This window comes from Choristoneura fumiferana, chromosome 2 (assembly GCF_025370935.1).
Source record: "Choristoneura fumiferana chromosome 2, NRCan_CFum_1, whole genome shotgun sequence".
In the NCBI taxonomy this organism is placed as follows: domain Eukaryota; kingdom Metazoa; phylum Arthropoda; class Insecta; order Lepidoptera; family Tortricidae; genus Choristoneura; species Choristoneura fumiferana.
The window spans coordinates 6,855,235-6,873,357 of record NC_133473.1 but is presented as its reverse complement, the minus strand read 5'-3'; the positions used below and the strand labels follow the sequence as shown (position 1 = coordinate 6,873,357).

The following is an 18,123-nucleotide window of genomic DNA, read 5'->3' as shown; positions in this document are numbered from 1 at the left end:
TCTGTAAAATCAAAAAGTTGACAAGTCACTTTGACTGCATTCCAAATTGAATACGACAACTATGCGGTTACAATAAGCTAGTAAATAACTGTTTTATAAAATTCATAGTTAACATTACCTTTTGAATAACTAACATCTTAGTTGTAATGAGACAAGGTCAATAATTGTATAGCAAGTGGTGAAACTCTTAGGGTTGTTTCACACGTACCTAACCCACACCACGCCGCAGCGTTAGCGTTAAAATGCGGTCAAGCTGTGGCTACGTGTGAATAGTGTCGCTGCGGCATTTTGCAGTTGCGTTGTGGTGCCTACAAAATGTGGTTGTCGCTAGTAGTTGCGATGTGGTTTACTTGACTTGACTGAGCGTACTCATGGAATTCGAACAGGAAACATTGGTGTTGCTATCCTTGTTCTGGTTTTTATTAGTAAGAAGAAGACGTCGGAATGAATGAAGAGAGGAGAGCGCAGGCGCGTGGTTGCGATGTGGCCGGCCGGCCGCTGCGGTGCCGCCGGTGGTTGCGTTGACGTTGCGATGTGGTTGAGATGTGGTTGCGTTGTGGTTACGATGTGGTTGCGATGTGGTCGTATCACATACGCGGTCGATCATGACGTTCGTGTGAACTGCACTTCATTTTCAATACAAAATAAGCGCCCGACCACGTGGCGTGGTTGTGGTACGTGTGAAACAAGCCTTAGAATTTGCGAAATATTATATTGCAACTTAGAATAAGTTTTAATAGGAACGAAGATTGAAAACATTATTTTGTTTTAAAGTTTATTGTCATTTTACAAATTTAAGGTAAATACTAAAATAAAATCAAACTATTAATATAATAAACTAGAAATGCTAAATCGACAACATCAAAATATTTTCTTTGTAGGAACTCGTGTACCTCTTATTCTAAACTTATACCATTTCCATAGTACAACTAGATATTTCTATTCTCTCTCATTTCGACGATCTTACGCGACATGAATTTCGTGGATCTCAGAATTTTTTGTTTTATGCCTTTATTGCGTTCTCGATATAACTTGCCAAAAAAGTAAACGAGTTTTTATTTTGTTCTAATGTAGATTACACCAATTGACTTGGTTCGTGTAAAATCAAGATTTTGCTTACAATGCAGATCATGTCATCTTTCACATCATTATTAAATCCGTCCGAAGCTATCATCTGAACATGTTTTGCGAAGAAAAATGCGTGTTTTGGACATTCATATATTTTCTGAATTAGTTATATTTCGGACATTTGCTTTCTGACTAATGTTTGGTTCAAGAGTTTTTGCTCCGTGGACAAGATTTAACTGAATCTTGTTGTTTTGTTGAAAACTGCAAATTAAACTTTCCTTTACACTTTTGGCAAGTAAAAAGAAATGCGCAATTGGAATTTTGGTCCTTGGCTACCCCAGCTGCAAACCTACTCGTAGCATGCCTACCTTAATACTAGATCATTTCACTGGTCAATTTTGATGAGCGGTAAATCTTGTGAAAAGATCGGGCCCCATCACTTGATCCCCATGAAGCATTTCACTTAAAAAAATATCATACGGTCGTAAATTATCAATATTTTGTAAATTTGTAGGCAATTAGTATTTACTTACTATTCATAATTGTTTAGGTTACAGTTTAGACATAAATGCTCAATGGGAACCAAGGTCAAGATTTACCAACAGCAATACATCAGGATTAACGGAATGTGTAAATTGCATTTTTGGCAATAGGTATCTATCGACATTCCTTCCATCTCGATAATATTGTGTAGTGATTTAAAAAAAAAATCTCTTATTCAAAGATTCTAGCATACCAGTTAACCTACAAGATGTCTTATAATTCTTTCGGAATATCGCACATGACATTGAATACTGTATTAACTCAAAATGCGTAGAGGTTAGAATTAGATTAAAATTATCATTCAATACAGGTTTATTTTCAGTTAATACGGTATTGAATGTCATGTGCGATATGTCAACAGACGGTTTAGTTACTTTGACTGACCACTGTAAGGTTTTTATCGACATGTTTGATTATTACGGCCTTGAGGCGGCTGGCGGCGGCGGCATTTTGAACATAGACCAATGTATGAAAGCATTAATTAACCACATATTTAAAAATAAACTAAAAAAACCATTTCCTGCCAATGTTCAGTCAAAGTAACCCATAACTATTGCAGAAATATGCCGGACAAATTTTAAGAAATATTGTATTTCGCGTGCATACACATCCCTCAGGCTACGTTTCCACCGGAGATGTGCAAGGAATGTGTTTTTCATGAACCAATAGAAACGCTTCATTTACCTATCCTCGCACAGCACAGCTCTTGTGCTTGTGTCATCAGGGATGTTACGGAGCTCCGATTCCGTTTACGTAAAGTCGGAACTTCCGTTTGATATTAAACATCCGTTTCGGTTCCGGTTCCGTTACTTTTGAAACGGAAGTTATATCGGATGTCAATGCTGAGCGCGGCGGCTGGATATGAACGGCGTACATCAAAACCATACAAAGGGCTAATTATGTATTAACGTTTCTAACACTCGCGATAACAATCAAATGACAGTTTTTGTATGCGAAAACTATCATTTGATTGTGATCGCGAGTGTCAGAAACTTTACGCAATAAACCCTCTTGGTTTAGTAGGCCTATCCTTAAAATCTCGTCCACCTATCACTCAGGCTCCGATTCTGGTTCCGGTTCCGTTTTCGTTTCTGGTTCCGATAAAGTAAATTGAAAACATCTGGTTCCGCTTTCGGTTCCGATAAAACCACATCCGTTACATCCCTCAACACATTCCTCGCACACTGGTGGAAACGGAGCCTTATGCTGAAAGGGACAATTTGTGTCTGCACTCTGCAGCGCTGAAACTAGTATGCCATAGAGCTTTAAACGAGTATTTTGTGAGGAGAGAGCGACAGGTCGGCCCTGTACCGCGGTAGTCTGAGCTCGTGGACGACGAGGGGGAAGGGGCGGCGGCAGGTCGGCGGGGAGTGGGGCTGCGTCGGCAGAGCGGCCGGCGTGTCCGCGGAGGCGCGCCGCGCGCGGACCGTCTGCTGGTGGTGTCTGGGAACAACATTGTTAGTCAACAGGTAGCTCCTCAATGAAAGGATTCGAGTAGGATTATCGTTAGACCGCGATTAAGGCTCGCATTGGTCGATAGGGCCCCTAATGCGGGGTACGGGAGATTTCCACAACGGAAACTCAGATTTGAGTCTGTACGCACTTGTGTCTCGCGTCGCAGGTGCAAACGTTAGTCTCGACTCATTATTAAATACCATAAACGGGACTTATCACGCTAAACACACGAGTACCTACCTAATATTTACCTCGACGTTTCGACCGCGTTGCAGTGGCCGCGATGCCGCATAACATCCACCTGGAGAGAGCCTGGAGTGGATCCGTTTAATCCTCCACACAGCCACTGTGATGTGGTTGAGGCAAATATCACTCGTGTGTTTAGCGGTTTAGCGTGATACCTAAGTCCTGTTCATGGTATTTAATTATGAGTGAAAATCAGGAAAGTTTGAAACATTACGTTTTTACATTGTTATAGTCTCGAGTGTCCGCACGTGCCTCGCATCGCAGGCGTTTGCCCGCTCCCAGCACCCGCGCCAACTAGTGTAAGCCCTTAGTTCGCCATTGGTAGGGTGCACTTGTAAAAATTGCTCGGTGCGCGTGTAGAACACTGGAGACGCCTGTGTCTCGCGACGCAAATAAATAAATATCATGGGACACTTGACACCAATTGACCTAGTCCCAAACTAAGCAAAGCTTGTACTATGGATACTAGGCAAAGGATAAACATACTTATAATACAAAAGGGCCACCAATCTAAAAAAAAAACTTTTCTATCGCAATAATTGCATTTTAAAAATGCTATTTAACGTGCAATTATTACAATAATTATTATTTTTTATTTTATTTCTGGCAATTTTGTATTTAAGCAGCGAAATATCTGCCCCGGCCGGGAATCGAACCCGGGATCTCAAGCTTCGTAGTCAGGTTATTTAACCACTTGGCCATTCGTTCCTCTAAAGCCGCGTATCCATTAGAGCAGCCTCAGGCCGAGCACCGCGAGCCGAGCCATATTTTGTCGCTTTTTTGGCCGTGCTCAAAGGAGCCTCAGTCTGAGCCGTGCCTTTGGCAGCGTCTCCACTTGCGCGGCCTCGGAGCGAGGCAGCCGCTCGGCCCGAGGCTGCCTCTAGTGGATACGCGGCTTAATATCAGGGTCGCAGATGTTAGTCGTCCCCTGTGTGCACTGAGCACTGAGCACTGCACCTGTGTCTCGCGTCGCAGGTGCATGCGGCGGTGCAGACGGCGGTGGCGGCGGCCTGGCGCCGCTCGTGGCGCGAGCACACGCGGTGCGGCTCCGGCGGGGGCGAGAGGCACGCGGGCGCGCTGCCGCGCCGCGACGCCCGCGACATCGACGCGTACGTCGGCGCTGCTATGCGCTCCACCTGCCATGTCACAGTTACAACCACGTTACAGGGCCTGTTTCACCACTTGTCGACAACTTTAAGTGTCAGATAAAAGTAATGCCGTCTTTGTTTATTCGGACAAAACAAACAGAGACGGCATCACTGATATCCGTCACTTATAGTTAGTCGGCAAGTGGTGAAACAGGCCCACAAACTTCAATTTTACAGGACTGACTTACAAAGACGCGCCCATACACATGTCCAGTTGAGCAAATTGAATCATGTACCAGGGTGGAACCTCAACGCAAGAGACTGGGTCCCTTTCCGTGTAAGGGCCGTACTCCACCAAAGCGACAACCAGGTTCGGATTCAGGGGAGAGCAAACGGGGCGACAGCCCCGGGGCCTCCACAAAAGAGGGGACAATAGACGTCAGATTTTTTTAAACACCAGTAAACAACTATTCATCTATATTTGTTCACTTCAATCAGGCAATCAGTAACTATCAAAATCTCAAATGCCCCTTGGAAAATATTTTTTTATATGTATATTAGGAGGGGGTCTCCACTCCTTTGTTGCCCCAAGGCCTCCAGACCTCAAGGACAGTTCTCTTTATATTCTGTCGCCATGACGGATCATGACCAAAGAGTATTATAGTACCTATGAAAATCATGACATATTTATTAGTAACAAAATAACATGATATTTACATCGATATTAACGATAGAGCTATATTTCTAAAAATTTAATTGAAATAATATGATATTATGGCATCCTACGGACATTTAAGATACTCATAAAACCGTTTACGGTTTGTGCTAGTGTTGCACTCTGGCGGCAGAAAATTGCAGTAATACCTATTCTCTATTGAGAGTCATCGTGGTAAACTCACCTCGAACATGCCGTGCTTCCCACGCCGGCGGCGCGGCGCGTTCTGCTCGGGTTTCTTGCGGCGCGGCGGCGGCGGCGGCGCGGCGGCGCCGAACAGCCCGCGCTCCTCCGCCACTTGGATCATGTATTTCGCGTCCAGCCGGGTTATCTCCTGCGTAATACCTAGTGCTGTCACTTTCAGTCAGCCTCAAAACTAGCTGAACATTTAACGGACATTGGCCACTGTCAACTAAGTACAGATGCAGTGAATAATGTTTTGCCATTGTATTTTGTCGGTAGGTACTAAACTAACTAACTAGCTAGCTTATCCGACAACATACGATGGAACAACATTAGGTATTCACTAGATGTACATATATTTGTCATAAGCAAATCTAAAATATTAGGTGCAAAAGATTTGATAATTATTATGCATGTACTAAATACTACTATACTACTAACCTTTCTTTGAATGAGCCCAAGATAGCATCCGTCTCTGTCTAAAATGTAGTTGATATCCAAACCGTTGCCAAGTGTCGGTAGAGTTTGGATTTCGAACAAATCGCTGTTTGGCACCTGCAAAAAAAACACAAAAACCCGTAGTGGGTTAGAGTAGATTTGAACCCGGTTATACTTCTAAATTTTTCGGAATTTATCATGAGTATTTCGATGAAGGAAACATCGCAAGGTAAGCATTTACGGTACTCGTATCTTACCTACATTAGCGCCACAGCACTCGATTTGCTAGAACCGTCCAAAAGGCCTAATGCTACCGGTTTTTAGGGTTCCGGAGCCAAAATGGCAAAAACGGAACCCTTATAGTTTCGCCATGTCTGTCTGTCTGTCCATCTGTCTGTCTGTCTGTCTGTCCGTCCACGGCTTTGCTCAGGGACTATCAATGCTAGTAGTACAATCAAAAATTCAAAAAAATAATTATTAGGGTACCTCCCATAGACGTAAAGTGGGGGTGATTTGTTTTTTCTCATCCAACTCTGTTGTGTGGGGTATCGTTGGAAAGGTCTTTTAAAACCATTAGGGGGTTGCTAAGACAATTTTTCGATTCAGTGATTTGTTTGCGAAATATTCAACTTTAAAGTGCAAATTTTCATTAAAATCGAGCGTCCCCCCTCTAAAATCTAAACCGGTGGATGGAAAAATTTGAAAAAATCAGGATGGTAGTAAGTATATCAAACTTTCAAGGAAAACTATAACGGCTAAGTTTGCTTGAGAATTATTAGTACTTTTTGAGTAAATAGCAGCTTAAGGTATAAAACATACCTAAACTTGGAAGATTCCGTATAAAATAAGAAATCCTTAGAAAAACATTACTTAATTTTTTCGTAATGGCTACGGAACCCTATTTTGGGGCGTTGGGGTAACTTTCATCATCACCAGACGGTCACAAAAGAGGCTTCCCCGCAACTTTACAGAAGAAAGAAAGAAAGAAAGAAAGTAAATATTCCCAATGTTATGGGAGGATTCCCAATACTGTGTCTTCAAGTTAGGTTCTGTTCTTCATGTGACCTAAGCTGCCCATACCCTACTTCAGCTTATATAAAATCATTATCGGTGACGGTAGTTTTTCGGTGAATTTCCGTACTTCCGATTCGCGTAAAGAAACTCCAAGCATAATAGCTTTCATCATGTCTTTGTGTGACTCGGAGCCTCAAAATCTTACGTTTAGAATAAAATTGTCTTCTTTTTAATTAGCATTGAACGTACGTGAATATCGGGGTTGTCTCGGTCAGGGTCTTTCGGCATGGGGTTGGGGGCTGACCCGGGGGTTTCTGGGATGGGTCGGGCCCGCGTCGTTCCGGGCCTAGAACCCGTCACCGAACGGTCCGCATGTTTCTTCAGTATACTGGCCGTGTGTGGCCTGGATCTGTAAGTATCAAAATCAGTTGTCATTTGTCGCTATTTGATTGTAATCTGAGGGTCTAGGGTAATGGTCAAGGGTCCCGGTCCCGTAAGAAATGTCTAATTTTATATTCCATGAATCATAATTAAAATGATGTAACGTTAGCTTGTCTCGAAATTAAAAGCGACCTGACTGAAAACTAATAATAATAAATATCATGGGACACTCAATTGACCTAGTCCCAAACCACCCCAAACTAAGCAAAGCTTGTGCTATGGATACTAGGCAACGGTTAAAAGTACATATAGATAAATAGATACTATGATACATATTAAACACCCAATTTACTCGAAAGCACTTGATATGACTGCGACGACGTCTGTAAAACGAAATTAGCTAAAACTGAAAAAATATTATACATATAATGTGTAACTATGTGATTTTGTTAGCCGTGGTGGTCTAGTGGTTGGCCTCTCAAGCAATTGTTTGTGGGTTCAAATCCAGGCTCTCACCTCTGAGTTTTTGAAATGCATGTGCAAAATTTCATTTGAAAATTACCACGCGCTTTGCAGTAAACGAAAACACGAGGAAACCTGCACAATTATAAACTTTGATTTTGTATGAAACATTATTTAATGTGTTTTGTGGCAATAAATGTTTTTTCTTTCTTTCTTTCTTTCTTTCACAAACCTGTAAAGCAGTTTAATGGTGTGTGTGCTGCTTCCATCCGCACTGGGCCGCGTAAAAACTACGGCCCAAGAACTCTCATTCTGTGAGGAGGCCTGTGCCCAGCATTGGGTCATATATTGGCTGGGTTGGTGATGTTACCTGTTAGTAGTATGTGTGCAAGCGGATGCGGGCCGCGAGGGCCCGCTGATGGTGTCCCCCTCTTCCCTCTCCGTCAGTTCACACTGCGACAACTCTGTCGACACCAAAGAGTCCACGGCCGCAATCTCTATTAGTTCTTTATCTTTTTTCGGACTCTGGAAAGTTAAGACATTTTTTTGTTATAATATTATGTGATCAGTTCTGCTGACTTAATCCTTAACTCTATGCGATGATTGATGACAAGTGTAATAAACGATTATTATACTTTTCATCCATCAGCCATCGCCAAAATGAATAATAAAGGTGATCACAGCACTTTGATGATATTGATAACCAAAACGACCACCCCATACTTACCATTTTTACTCATCATCATTATATTTGTCAGTGGTGTAATCGCCATTCTGTCCGCCTCTCTGCCAATACTTTGAGCTCCTGATACGACATTACATTGACCTTCTCTTTGACTTGATCCATAATCCACGATCCACGTCTCGTTCTTCCCCTGCCTCCCCTGTCCTCTATTTTCCCTTCATTTATTGTTATTATGTAATTATCATGTCATTTTACTCGCAGCACCAAATTTCAGTTCAGACACAATGCCACCCAAAGCGATTATTCTCAAACTAGCATGTTGCCCGCGACTCCATCTGCGTAGAATTAATTTATCGCTACCACAGGGGAACTAAGCAATTTTCCGGGATAAAACTATCCTATATCCTTCGCCAGGACTCAAACTACATAACAAACAAACAAATGAACAAACAGACTAACAAACTTTCGCATTTATAATAAAGGGTGTCCCAAAAAGGACGCAAGATTTGAAATTGATGAAAAACACTTTTTTTTTCGTTATAATATATTGAAATACATAAAATAGGGTTATTTGTGGAATAATACGTCAGGCAAATGTCCTCCAACTTAGGCTTTGCTGGCACATACGCACTCTTTTGTCAAAATTTTCTATGACCATTTTGCATAGATGCGGCTGAATATCTCCAATGCAGCGTCGAATTTCCTCTTTTAAAGCATTGCCATTTGAACGGCTTGTTTTTGGACGACCAGTGGAATGAACATCATGAATTGGTCCACTCTCCCTGAATTTTGCAACCACTCTGCTCACAGTTGATGAAGTCAAGTCAATATTCCGACCATATTTTGCACTTAACATATTTTTCGAATTATATTTTGCCAAAACTTCTTTTGAAATATTGTTCAATAATAAAAACGCGTTGATCTTTCGTAAAACCCGGCATTTTTACAACCCTAAACATTCAGCTGTCAAATAGTTTTTTTTAGGGTTGCCAGCACTAAAATACAAAAATGGCGGCAAATTTAAATCTTGCGTCCTTTTTGGGACACCCGATATTAGTGGAATACAAGTTTGTCGTGATTCTAATAAAAGTGGCATTACATTCTGCCAATGAGTTTTTGAATAAAAAGTACATTAAATATACGTTTTTCAGAAAAAATAAAAATTGACGTATGTAAACATAGACCTTTTACACCGAGGCCAGGCCATTTTATTTATTTATCCTTATTACTATAAAAAATAATAAATGTAAGTACCGATTTTCACTGTAGTCTGTCTTGTCCAAAAGGGACATGCTCCCGGTTTTAGGCCTGTGAATTATTTGTGTACTATTTCACAATTATATTTTATAATATATTGCAAAAACAATAATACGATATTCATTTAATAATAATACGGTCCTAAATAAATCATTTTTATGCATCAATATTCAGACTCAAAGTTTGTCCAGCGATTTTTTCACTGTAGTCTGTGTGTTCGCATTGTTGGGTCTCACTCACACACGGAGAATGATAGACACACCTTAATCATCGGTAAACATTCGGCCAATATCTGGCTCGCCGCCGTACGGAACGGTTAGAGACCTTCTGTCATAGTTTTGTGGCGATTAGTGATCGAAGGCGGCAAACTGGAGTTTGTAACGGGTATGTTAACTTTACATTGTTCGATTATTTTATGATATTTATATGGGACGTTATTAGATAATCATTTTAATGTGATATTATGACGTATTTACTTACGTTATTAAGAGTGGCACATTCTTATTTTTGACGGTTTTAGAGTAAATGTCTTTTGAATCCACTTTTCACTTTAATCTGTGTCACTTTAATCTGTAACTGAAGCACAGACTAAAGTGACTCATGGCAGAAAAAAGTGAACTATAAATTATTTTATTTAAAAATTGCATATAATTTCTAAGAATAACTTTATGGACTTTTTTTTAAGTAGTAGTACTAACAGTGTTCTACCAAAGTAAATGTAGAGAATTGCTTTTTATTAAACTAAACACTTATAATTTCATTTTGTGTGTCTGTTTATCTATCCGCACTAGATCCATTAGTACTATAGCTGTAATTTTGCGTAAATATAGCTTTTGCAAATTTTTTTTGGAGTGTCCCCCTCTAAAAGTGAAACTATTGGCTTGAAAATTAAAAAAAAACAATCATGGTGATCCTGTTTATAACTAAAATTTTTACAGTTTGTAAAAAATCATTCGTATAAAATAGTGGTGTCGTTACTTGTTTAAAACGAATTTTTTCGTGTTATTTTGCCTAGGTACGTTCTTAAATAGAACGTACCTAGGCAAAATGGCCAGTTTTTACTATCTGATGTCATTCATTTCATAGGAGGGACTGATTTGATTGCATTGTATTGTAATTAATTCGTAATATTTTAGGGCCGACATGTAATGGGGAAACCAAAAACTAAACAAAAGTCAAGAGAAGAGAGGTTAGCATGAAAAATGGAGAACGAAAAGAAAAGATACGAAAAAATAAAATGAAATCCAGAACTCTATGCTGAGTTCCAAAGAAACATAAAGCACAATATCAGCGAAGAAAACAGGAAGGAAAAACAAAAAATATACATGATTTAGCAAATGTTTATTGTTTTACGCTCCATTTTAAAAACTCGTAAAAAAAAAAACATTTGTTTAAGTGGTAGGAGTTTAGGGTTAAAGGATGCTAGTAAATTACAAATAACCCTGTATATAAAATATGTATAATTTTGAAATAATTTTATTTTTTTATATATGCCTCCAAGAGACTCATAATTTTTTAAGAAATTACATTTAGGGGCTGTTAAAAGTTGTAGTGAAAAGTTACCAGGTTAAAGAGAATTATATCAAAAATGAAAAGAAAATGTATCATAAGTTTAAGGGGCTGTTTCACCATCCATTGATTAGCGTTAACCGACGGTTAAATGTGATGCCGTCTCCGTCTATTCGAACAAAACAAATAGAGACGGCATCACACCTACCCGCCAGTTCACACTAATCAATGGATGGTGAAACAGCCCCTTAAACTTATGATACATTTCTTTTCATTTTTGATATAATTCTCTTTAACCTGGTAACTTTTCACTACTAGCCTGTCTAATTTAACTTTAGCCTGCTTCATCAATATTTCAAGAACCCATAACTCTTAAGTTTTAGGAATACTTTGTCCCTTTAACATATTTGTAACAAATGAAATACCAAGAAGCTGTTTTTATGCAAAAAAAGTAAAAAACACATATATTTTTTTTTTAATTAACTTTAGCCTGCCATGCCACTTTTATTAGAATCAGCCTTGTATCATATCCCCCGCATTCTCAAAACCATGGTAGGTCAAGGGTCCTTACATGGGGTGCTCCCGATGCTTTCGTTTCAGCAGGGAATGTCTCTCGCGAGCCAGGCGATTGGCCTCGGCGACCGCGCGTGTCACCTGCGCTTGGTTCTCAGCTTCGAGAGCAGAATGCGTCTCGTATAGGATCAGCTGAATCTAAAGACAACAATGTAAATCAGATTAAGATTTGTTTACTTAGAACGAAAAATTCTTCCGTAAAATAACTCTACCAGAGGTGGCCCCGTCCATTATAGGTAGATCCATTCACTTACTTATTTATGTCTTTCTGGCCAATATTATTTTCACAAGTGCTAAGCGAGTCTATTTGCTGACCTGAGGTTTCGATAGAAGTGTTTTTAGCGTCTTCTTCTGCTCTTCGAGTATGGACTGCACGCGTGCTTTGCCGTCGACGTCTATTTCAGATTCCGTTAGAACCTGTGGGTTAACATTTAAATTTGAGTTTCTCAATACGACGAAAACCCTCGATGTGAGTTTGTAAGCAATAAAATGAACCAATATAATTTTTAAGAATTAAGAATATTCATAACGACAGCAGCAATTATCTAAACCTAGTGCGCTATATAGAAATCAGAACTTTTTCAAATTTTCTTTAATCGTAGAGTTATATAAGTATGCTGTAAGTAAATGAACTAAAACAATTACTTTGCTCACCAGTTCTTGGTTCCAGGAGGTGGAGGATCTACACACACATTTCTTGCATAAACGTTGCTATCATAAGGTCGCGGGTGAGCAAAGTAATTGTTTAAGTTCATTGGTATAGACCTCCGCAAAGTACGCCTGATTCAATAAACTATATAGTTGCTCATCCACTTCTATTACTGACTGTACCTACGTGTAAAATGTAAAAGCGAACGAATTAATTGAAAGTTTGGCTATAGATCGCCTATTTTGTCAAAGCTGCACCCGTACGAAGCCCGGGCTGGGCCGCTATTGTTATCACCTCAAGCATCGCCAAGTCCCCGCCGCGACCGCACACGAGGTCGATGGGATCGGTGACAGCAGAGTACGAATTGGGCGGAGTGGCCAGAACAGCCACGACTCCGTCCAAGGCGCTGGTGACGGTCGGAGTGTCGCAGTGGACCGCTTCGCTCAGCACGCAGACTGGTGCGCCGGAGTGGGGAGCTTCGGACGCCTCTATCCCGAGCTCGCGGAGCGCGTTTACGTAAGTTGACACCCTGAACAATACAATATAATGATTTGACTCTCTATTGTACACCATAATAGTAGTACACAGAGAGAAAATTATGAGGATAACATTATTAACATTTCTAACCAACAGAAGTAAAGCAGAGGTTTATATCATAGGCCCGTCTACTTTGCTCCGAACTCACGGGAAATTTGCAGAAAAACGTCTTTTGTTCACAAGTCATTCACTATTTTTGGATACGTTCCAAACGTGGCAGAGATCCCTGCAGGGATAAGTCGCCTTTGTACTTAACACAACTTTATTTATGTACCTTTTGTTTTTCCTTTTTGTACAATAAGAGTATAAACAAACAAACAAACAAACGTTCCGACACGCCCCTGGAAACGAAAGCAATTACCTACTTACGGACTATTTGACCGTCAGTATCATGCACAGTTAAGGTCATAAATATGTAGGTGTACCCACGTTACCAACATTTAAAAAATGTCTATACACCTTTATGCCACCAACCATAAAGGTCGATGAATACAATAAGTACATTTATATTATGTCGCTATGGCTGGCTGTAGGTATAAATGCCCTCGACTGTACATCAAAACATTAAGATCTAATTTTTACTTGAAAAGAGTTCTATCAGGCAGCACTTACTTATCACCAGCTCCAAACACGATCAGTTTGCCGAGCTGCGGTATGGCCGGGGCCGCGGGCGCTTTGGCCTTCAGCACCGCTGCCAGCTCGTGCAGCTGCGCGGCGAGGTACGCGGAGCAGCGGGGGGAGGACGCGTGCGTCTGCGCGACCACGCCGCGGAGGCTGTTCGCGCGGAGCGCCCGGCAGAGGGTTGAGGCGCCTTCGCAGAACTCGCGCTCCTGAGGCAAGGATTGAATAACTCAGGCGTTACGTTTCGACGGTGTCACTTTATGCTCCCGTGGCATCCCACAATGACAACGAGGGAACTCGTATGGTTTTTAGTGCGTAAGGCGAGATGCATACGGCGTATTTTCCACACCAATAAAGGTCTATATCTGCAGCTCTATATAAGTAAACTATAACCGTCATCAAAGCTTGTATAGTTTCTAGAGGCAGTTTCAGGTTTGATTCGGGGTGCTCCAGCACAGAAGAGATTCAGGTACAGGTAAAGTTAAAGCTTGCCAAACAGGTCTACCTATATCGGATGGTTAGATATTTTTTGTCCTGATATAATAGTTTGATTGCTCGAGTTTATTCGAGTGATTGCTTCCTAGTCTGGTTAGCTTTTGAACGCGCGTCACGAAACGTGTGTCGTCTGCGCCTAAAAATACGTTGTGTGCCCTAAGAAGGAGAAGTCTTGCTTACCTGTAGAACAATGACTCCTTCCCGTACAAGATCTAACTGACCGACGCTGTTGTTTTCAGGAGGGCGAAGTGTGATGAACCTGACAATAAATGAAGAACGTCATATTTTGGCACTCATCATCATCATATGTAGGATGCCCATTGTTGGACCTCCAGTTGCTTCGGCTGGAATTAAGTAAGTGGCCTGCATCCACTGTGAGTTTCCGACGTTAAACAGGCTCCATCCATCTTGATGGTGGAAGTCATACGCTACGCTTGCCGATCCGCGCTCTCCATTAGAGAACTTTTTGTCCCCAACAGCAATCTGTAGGACTACTACGAAATTCGAATATCGAAGTTCGTATCGTACCGTCCCTCTCACTCTCGTATGAAATAACATTATTATCAGCGTCAGCGGGACGGTACGATACGAGTTTAGATTTTCGAATTTCGCAGTAGCCCTACTGTTCTCCGTACTATAATTTGACACTATTGCCATCAAATACATAAATACTTACTTATTGATTAGAGAAAGTGTCAGAGAATAAATCGGTCAAGAAAAATATCCGCTAGTCAATTGTCAAACGGTTTGAACAAATATTGACAAAACACAAAAATAATATAGAATCTATCTATCTAAGTATGTACCTTGGACAGACACGGTCAAATCTATATTCTCCAGAGCAGAGTTGACGAGACGCACTGTAAGAGTAGCCCATCTCATGTAGTTTCTTGACGAGGGTTGCCACTTTCCTTGAACAAATACGTCTTTGAAATACTTCTTGAATAGAAGTTAGTAGGTACTCGTAGACACAGTAACGCTTAAAGAAGAATGCTCATATCTTCGTCTCTTTGAAAAAGATCACAAGGGTTTGGAAGGTAAGCAGATACCTATAGATAATATTAGAAAAGCCCCCCCCCCAGTAGAGATCAATAACTCTTCTTGTTCGTTAATGATTTTCTTCTTGACCTTTAATTCTTCGTGATAAGATAAAGTTCAAAGAGCTATATATATAGTGCATTTTTGTGACTCAGTGGTTTTAGAAATTCCACGAAGAACAGCGAAGTGTTCAACGGGTTCTAAAAGTCGCTGTACTCCTAATAGAATGCCGAGGCCGTTGGTTGAGGATCAGTAGAGAATCTTCATGACAGCTTTCGGAGAATAGTGTGATGGTGTCCCCTTGCCTTCTACACCACAGTGCTGGAATCTGAAGTTTGTAGCTGGCAATAAAGAGCGTTGTTGAGTCCACAACAGCCCCTTTAGTCGCCTTTTATGACACCCACGGGAAAAGATGGGGCCTATCCTAAAACCGGGTACGGTATGGACTTCTAGGGTACCTACACATATTCTATTCGACCTTTGAATAATATAGTGCTTAGACACTTACTTAGCTTTGAAGGTGTTGACCCATCCGGTAACGGATTCCTTGTTCACACACGCTGACATACGTTCTTCTCTCAGATGGGGTGGCAGAAGTTCGGATAATCTGAAAATTAATCCGTTAATAAATAAATATCACGAGACAATCATATCAATTATACATTTAGTTCTTAAAGTCTCACCCTACCCACTAGGTATACCGTATCATACCATGACCGTAATAGGAACGTGTCAGGCACGCATAAGTATGGCACGTGACGGCGACGGCTGGTTAAGAAACGTGCTAGTGGGCATAGTCTCATAATTTTCAATACAAATGTGACGAGGGAACCCGTCACGAGTCAAGGAACGTGCGGCTACAACACTGCGCCAGGCTGACGCAACCGCTACCGACACCCGCGAGCCAGACCGTGCGCTACAACACTTCAGCGCCGCCCCCGCCGCCGCCCGCGCACCGCACCATACCCCGCGATAGTATATAACCGCGCCGCGCCGCCGAGAGCGGCAGTTGCCCGGCGTACTCCGACGCGACTAGACCGGAGCGGTGCGATCTCTCGCGCAGCCTGGCTGGACGTGTGGGGCCGTCGAGTGACGCCCCCCTCTGATTCCTCCTCTCCCCGCTAACCCCTCTAGCCTCCCGTACCCACTAATTACCGCCTCGCCGCCGCGGTGCGATCGACCTCGCGCAGTGGTAGCGGAGTGAGGATAACCGCCCGTAACATCCGTACTAAACACTGACCCGCCACCGCGGTGCGATCTACCTCGCGCAGTGGAGCGTGGCCAGACCCGCCGTCCATCCCGTATCCACTAACCACCGCCTCGCCGCCGCGGTGCGATCGACCTCGCGCAGTGGTAGCGTGGTGTGAATAACCGTCCGTGCCGTCCTTACTAAACACTGTCCCGCCGCCGCGGTGCGATCGTTCTCGCGCAGTGATAGCGTGGACAGAATAACCGTAGGTTAAGTTCGCCGTAGTTTAAGTAGTGATTTAGTATTTAAGGTGTAGGTTTACTAGTTATCAATAAACAGGCATAAAAGCCCTCAGTATTGTGTATTATCAAATCGGTGTTTACATCATCTCCCTGACCTAGACCCCTGAGCTAGTCCGAGTATAGAAAGCCTCCAGACCCTCAGTGCGCAGCCGCACCTGGATCGTAGGCTAATGTTAGCGCGGCGCGAAGGTGCCACGGTACGTTTGCAATCTAACGTGGCAGTCAATCCCCTCGCCTGTCCTGCGGGAGACCGGGGTTCGACTCCCCGCCGGAGCGCCACGTTACATTTGGCGCCCAACTAAATAACTCACAGTGTTTCGCTCAGAGTCAGGAGAGATAGTAGAGAAAACCGACGATTACGACAAACGAACAGACCGACCGACAACACGCACGGACTAATCGACTTAGTACGAGGCGTAATGCCCACATCCTGGATATACAGCCTACCGAAAACAGAATTAATTAAAGAATCAAAAGAACAAGAGTTACCGACCGACAATTTAACCGTAGAACAACTACGAAAACAACTAGCCGACCACATCCGAAGCCAAGAAGGCCACGAAACAGAAGACACGAAGGAGACCGCGATACCGAACGAAGGGGAAACAACCATGAGCACCGAAAAACAACCAGAAATGGACATGACGAGTCTAACGAGAAGCTGGGGAGTAACGTTTGACGGAACCGGTGATCCGGTAGAAATCCTAGAAAGGATAGAAGAGTTGATGACCTCGAAAAACATCAAAAAGGATCAAATGCTCCAAGCTCTACCACACGTGTTAAGGGGGAAAGCACTGTGGTGGTACAGAAATAATAAAGATGCATGGGAAGATTGGGACGGGTTCGTGAAGTTGTACAAACTTTATTATTTTCCCAGTAATTACGAAACAAGACTAGAAGAAATAGTAATCACACGAAAGCAAAGGTTCGGTGAGAAATTCACAGATTACGTAACAGACTTACAGACAATAATGAGAAGACAAGCCAAGCTGTCGGAGGAACAGAGGATAAACCGGATCTATGAAAACATGCACCCGAATTACAAAACGTACGTAAAGAAACAAGACTTTACAACCATAGGAGACCTCATACAACTAACGACCGACTACGAAAATATACAGAAGGAAAAATTCAAGGAAAAAACCGAATAGGACCGATACCGCAGCTAGAAACCAATTACCGACCAAAGGGATCACCAATGGAGCACCGACCAGGCACAACAAGCGGGCGAGGGAAAATACAACCCAACTACAACTCCGCAACATGCTGCTGGTCATGCGGCAAACCGGGACACTCCACAAGAGAATGCCGAGGCAGGAGGCAAATATTCTGCAGTACATGCGGGAAAGTAGGAGTATTGAGCAAAAGCTGCTGCAGATGGACAAAGGAAGGTGCAGGAGCAGCAAATGAAATACAAAGGGAGGACAACCGGTATTTCAAAGAAGCATCTATAATGGGAGAAAAACAAAAATGCTTGATAGATACAGGCTCAACTAACACATATATAAATACAGATACGTACAAGAAATGCGTCGAAAGCAACGCAACCCAGAAGGATAGGCGTAGGAAAATAATACTAGCAAACGGTAACGAGGTGGAAATAATAAGGACGTCCTAGTCTCTATAGAGCTGAATGGAATCACATTTAAGCACTGGGTTAGAGTGTTGCCAACAG

General features: G+C 42.2%; 1 protein-coding gene across 1 annotated transcript in view; it reads right to left on the bottom strand.

Annotated features, from left to right (window-relative positions):
• Positions 1-51: 51 nt before the first annotated feature.
• The window catches only part of LOC141445414 (uncharacterized), a 38,834-nt gene continuing 20,762 nt past the window's right edge, over positions 52-18,123 (bottom strand). The window contains exons 6-18 of the mRNA XM_074111255.1: positions 15,466-15,564; positions 14,726-14,830; positions 14,100-14,178; positions 13,416-13,633; positions 12,561-12,795; positions 11,933-12,034; positions 11,616-11,755; positions 7,964-8,116; positions 7,000-7,159; positions 5,740-5,853; positions 5,300-5,449; positions 4,270-4,448; positions 52-3,054 (exon numbers count right to left, since the gene is read on the bottom strand). Coding sequence (XP_073967356.1) covers positions 2,877-3,054; positions 4,270-4,448; positions 5,300-5,449; positions 5,740-5,853; positions 7,000-7,159; positions 7,964-8,116; positions 11,616-11,755; positions 11,933-12,034; positions 12,561-12,795; positions 13,416-13,633; positions 14,100-14,178; positions 14,726-14,830; positions 15,466-15,564 — 1,912 coding nt within the window. The 3' untranslated portion in view covers positions 52-2,876. The remainder of the gene's footprint in view (positions 3,055-4,269; positions 4,449-5,299; positions 5,450-5,739; positions 5,854-6,999; positions 7,160-7,963; positions 8,117-11,615; positions 11,756-11,932; positions 12,035-12,560; positions 12,796-13,415; positions 13,634-14,099; positions 14,179-14,725; positions 14,831-15,465; positions 15,565-18,123) is intronic.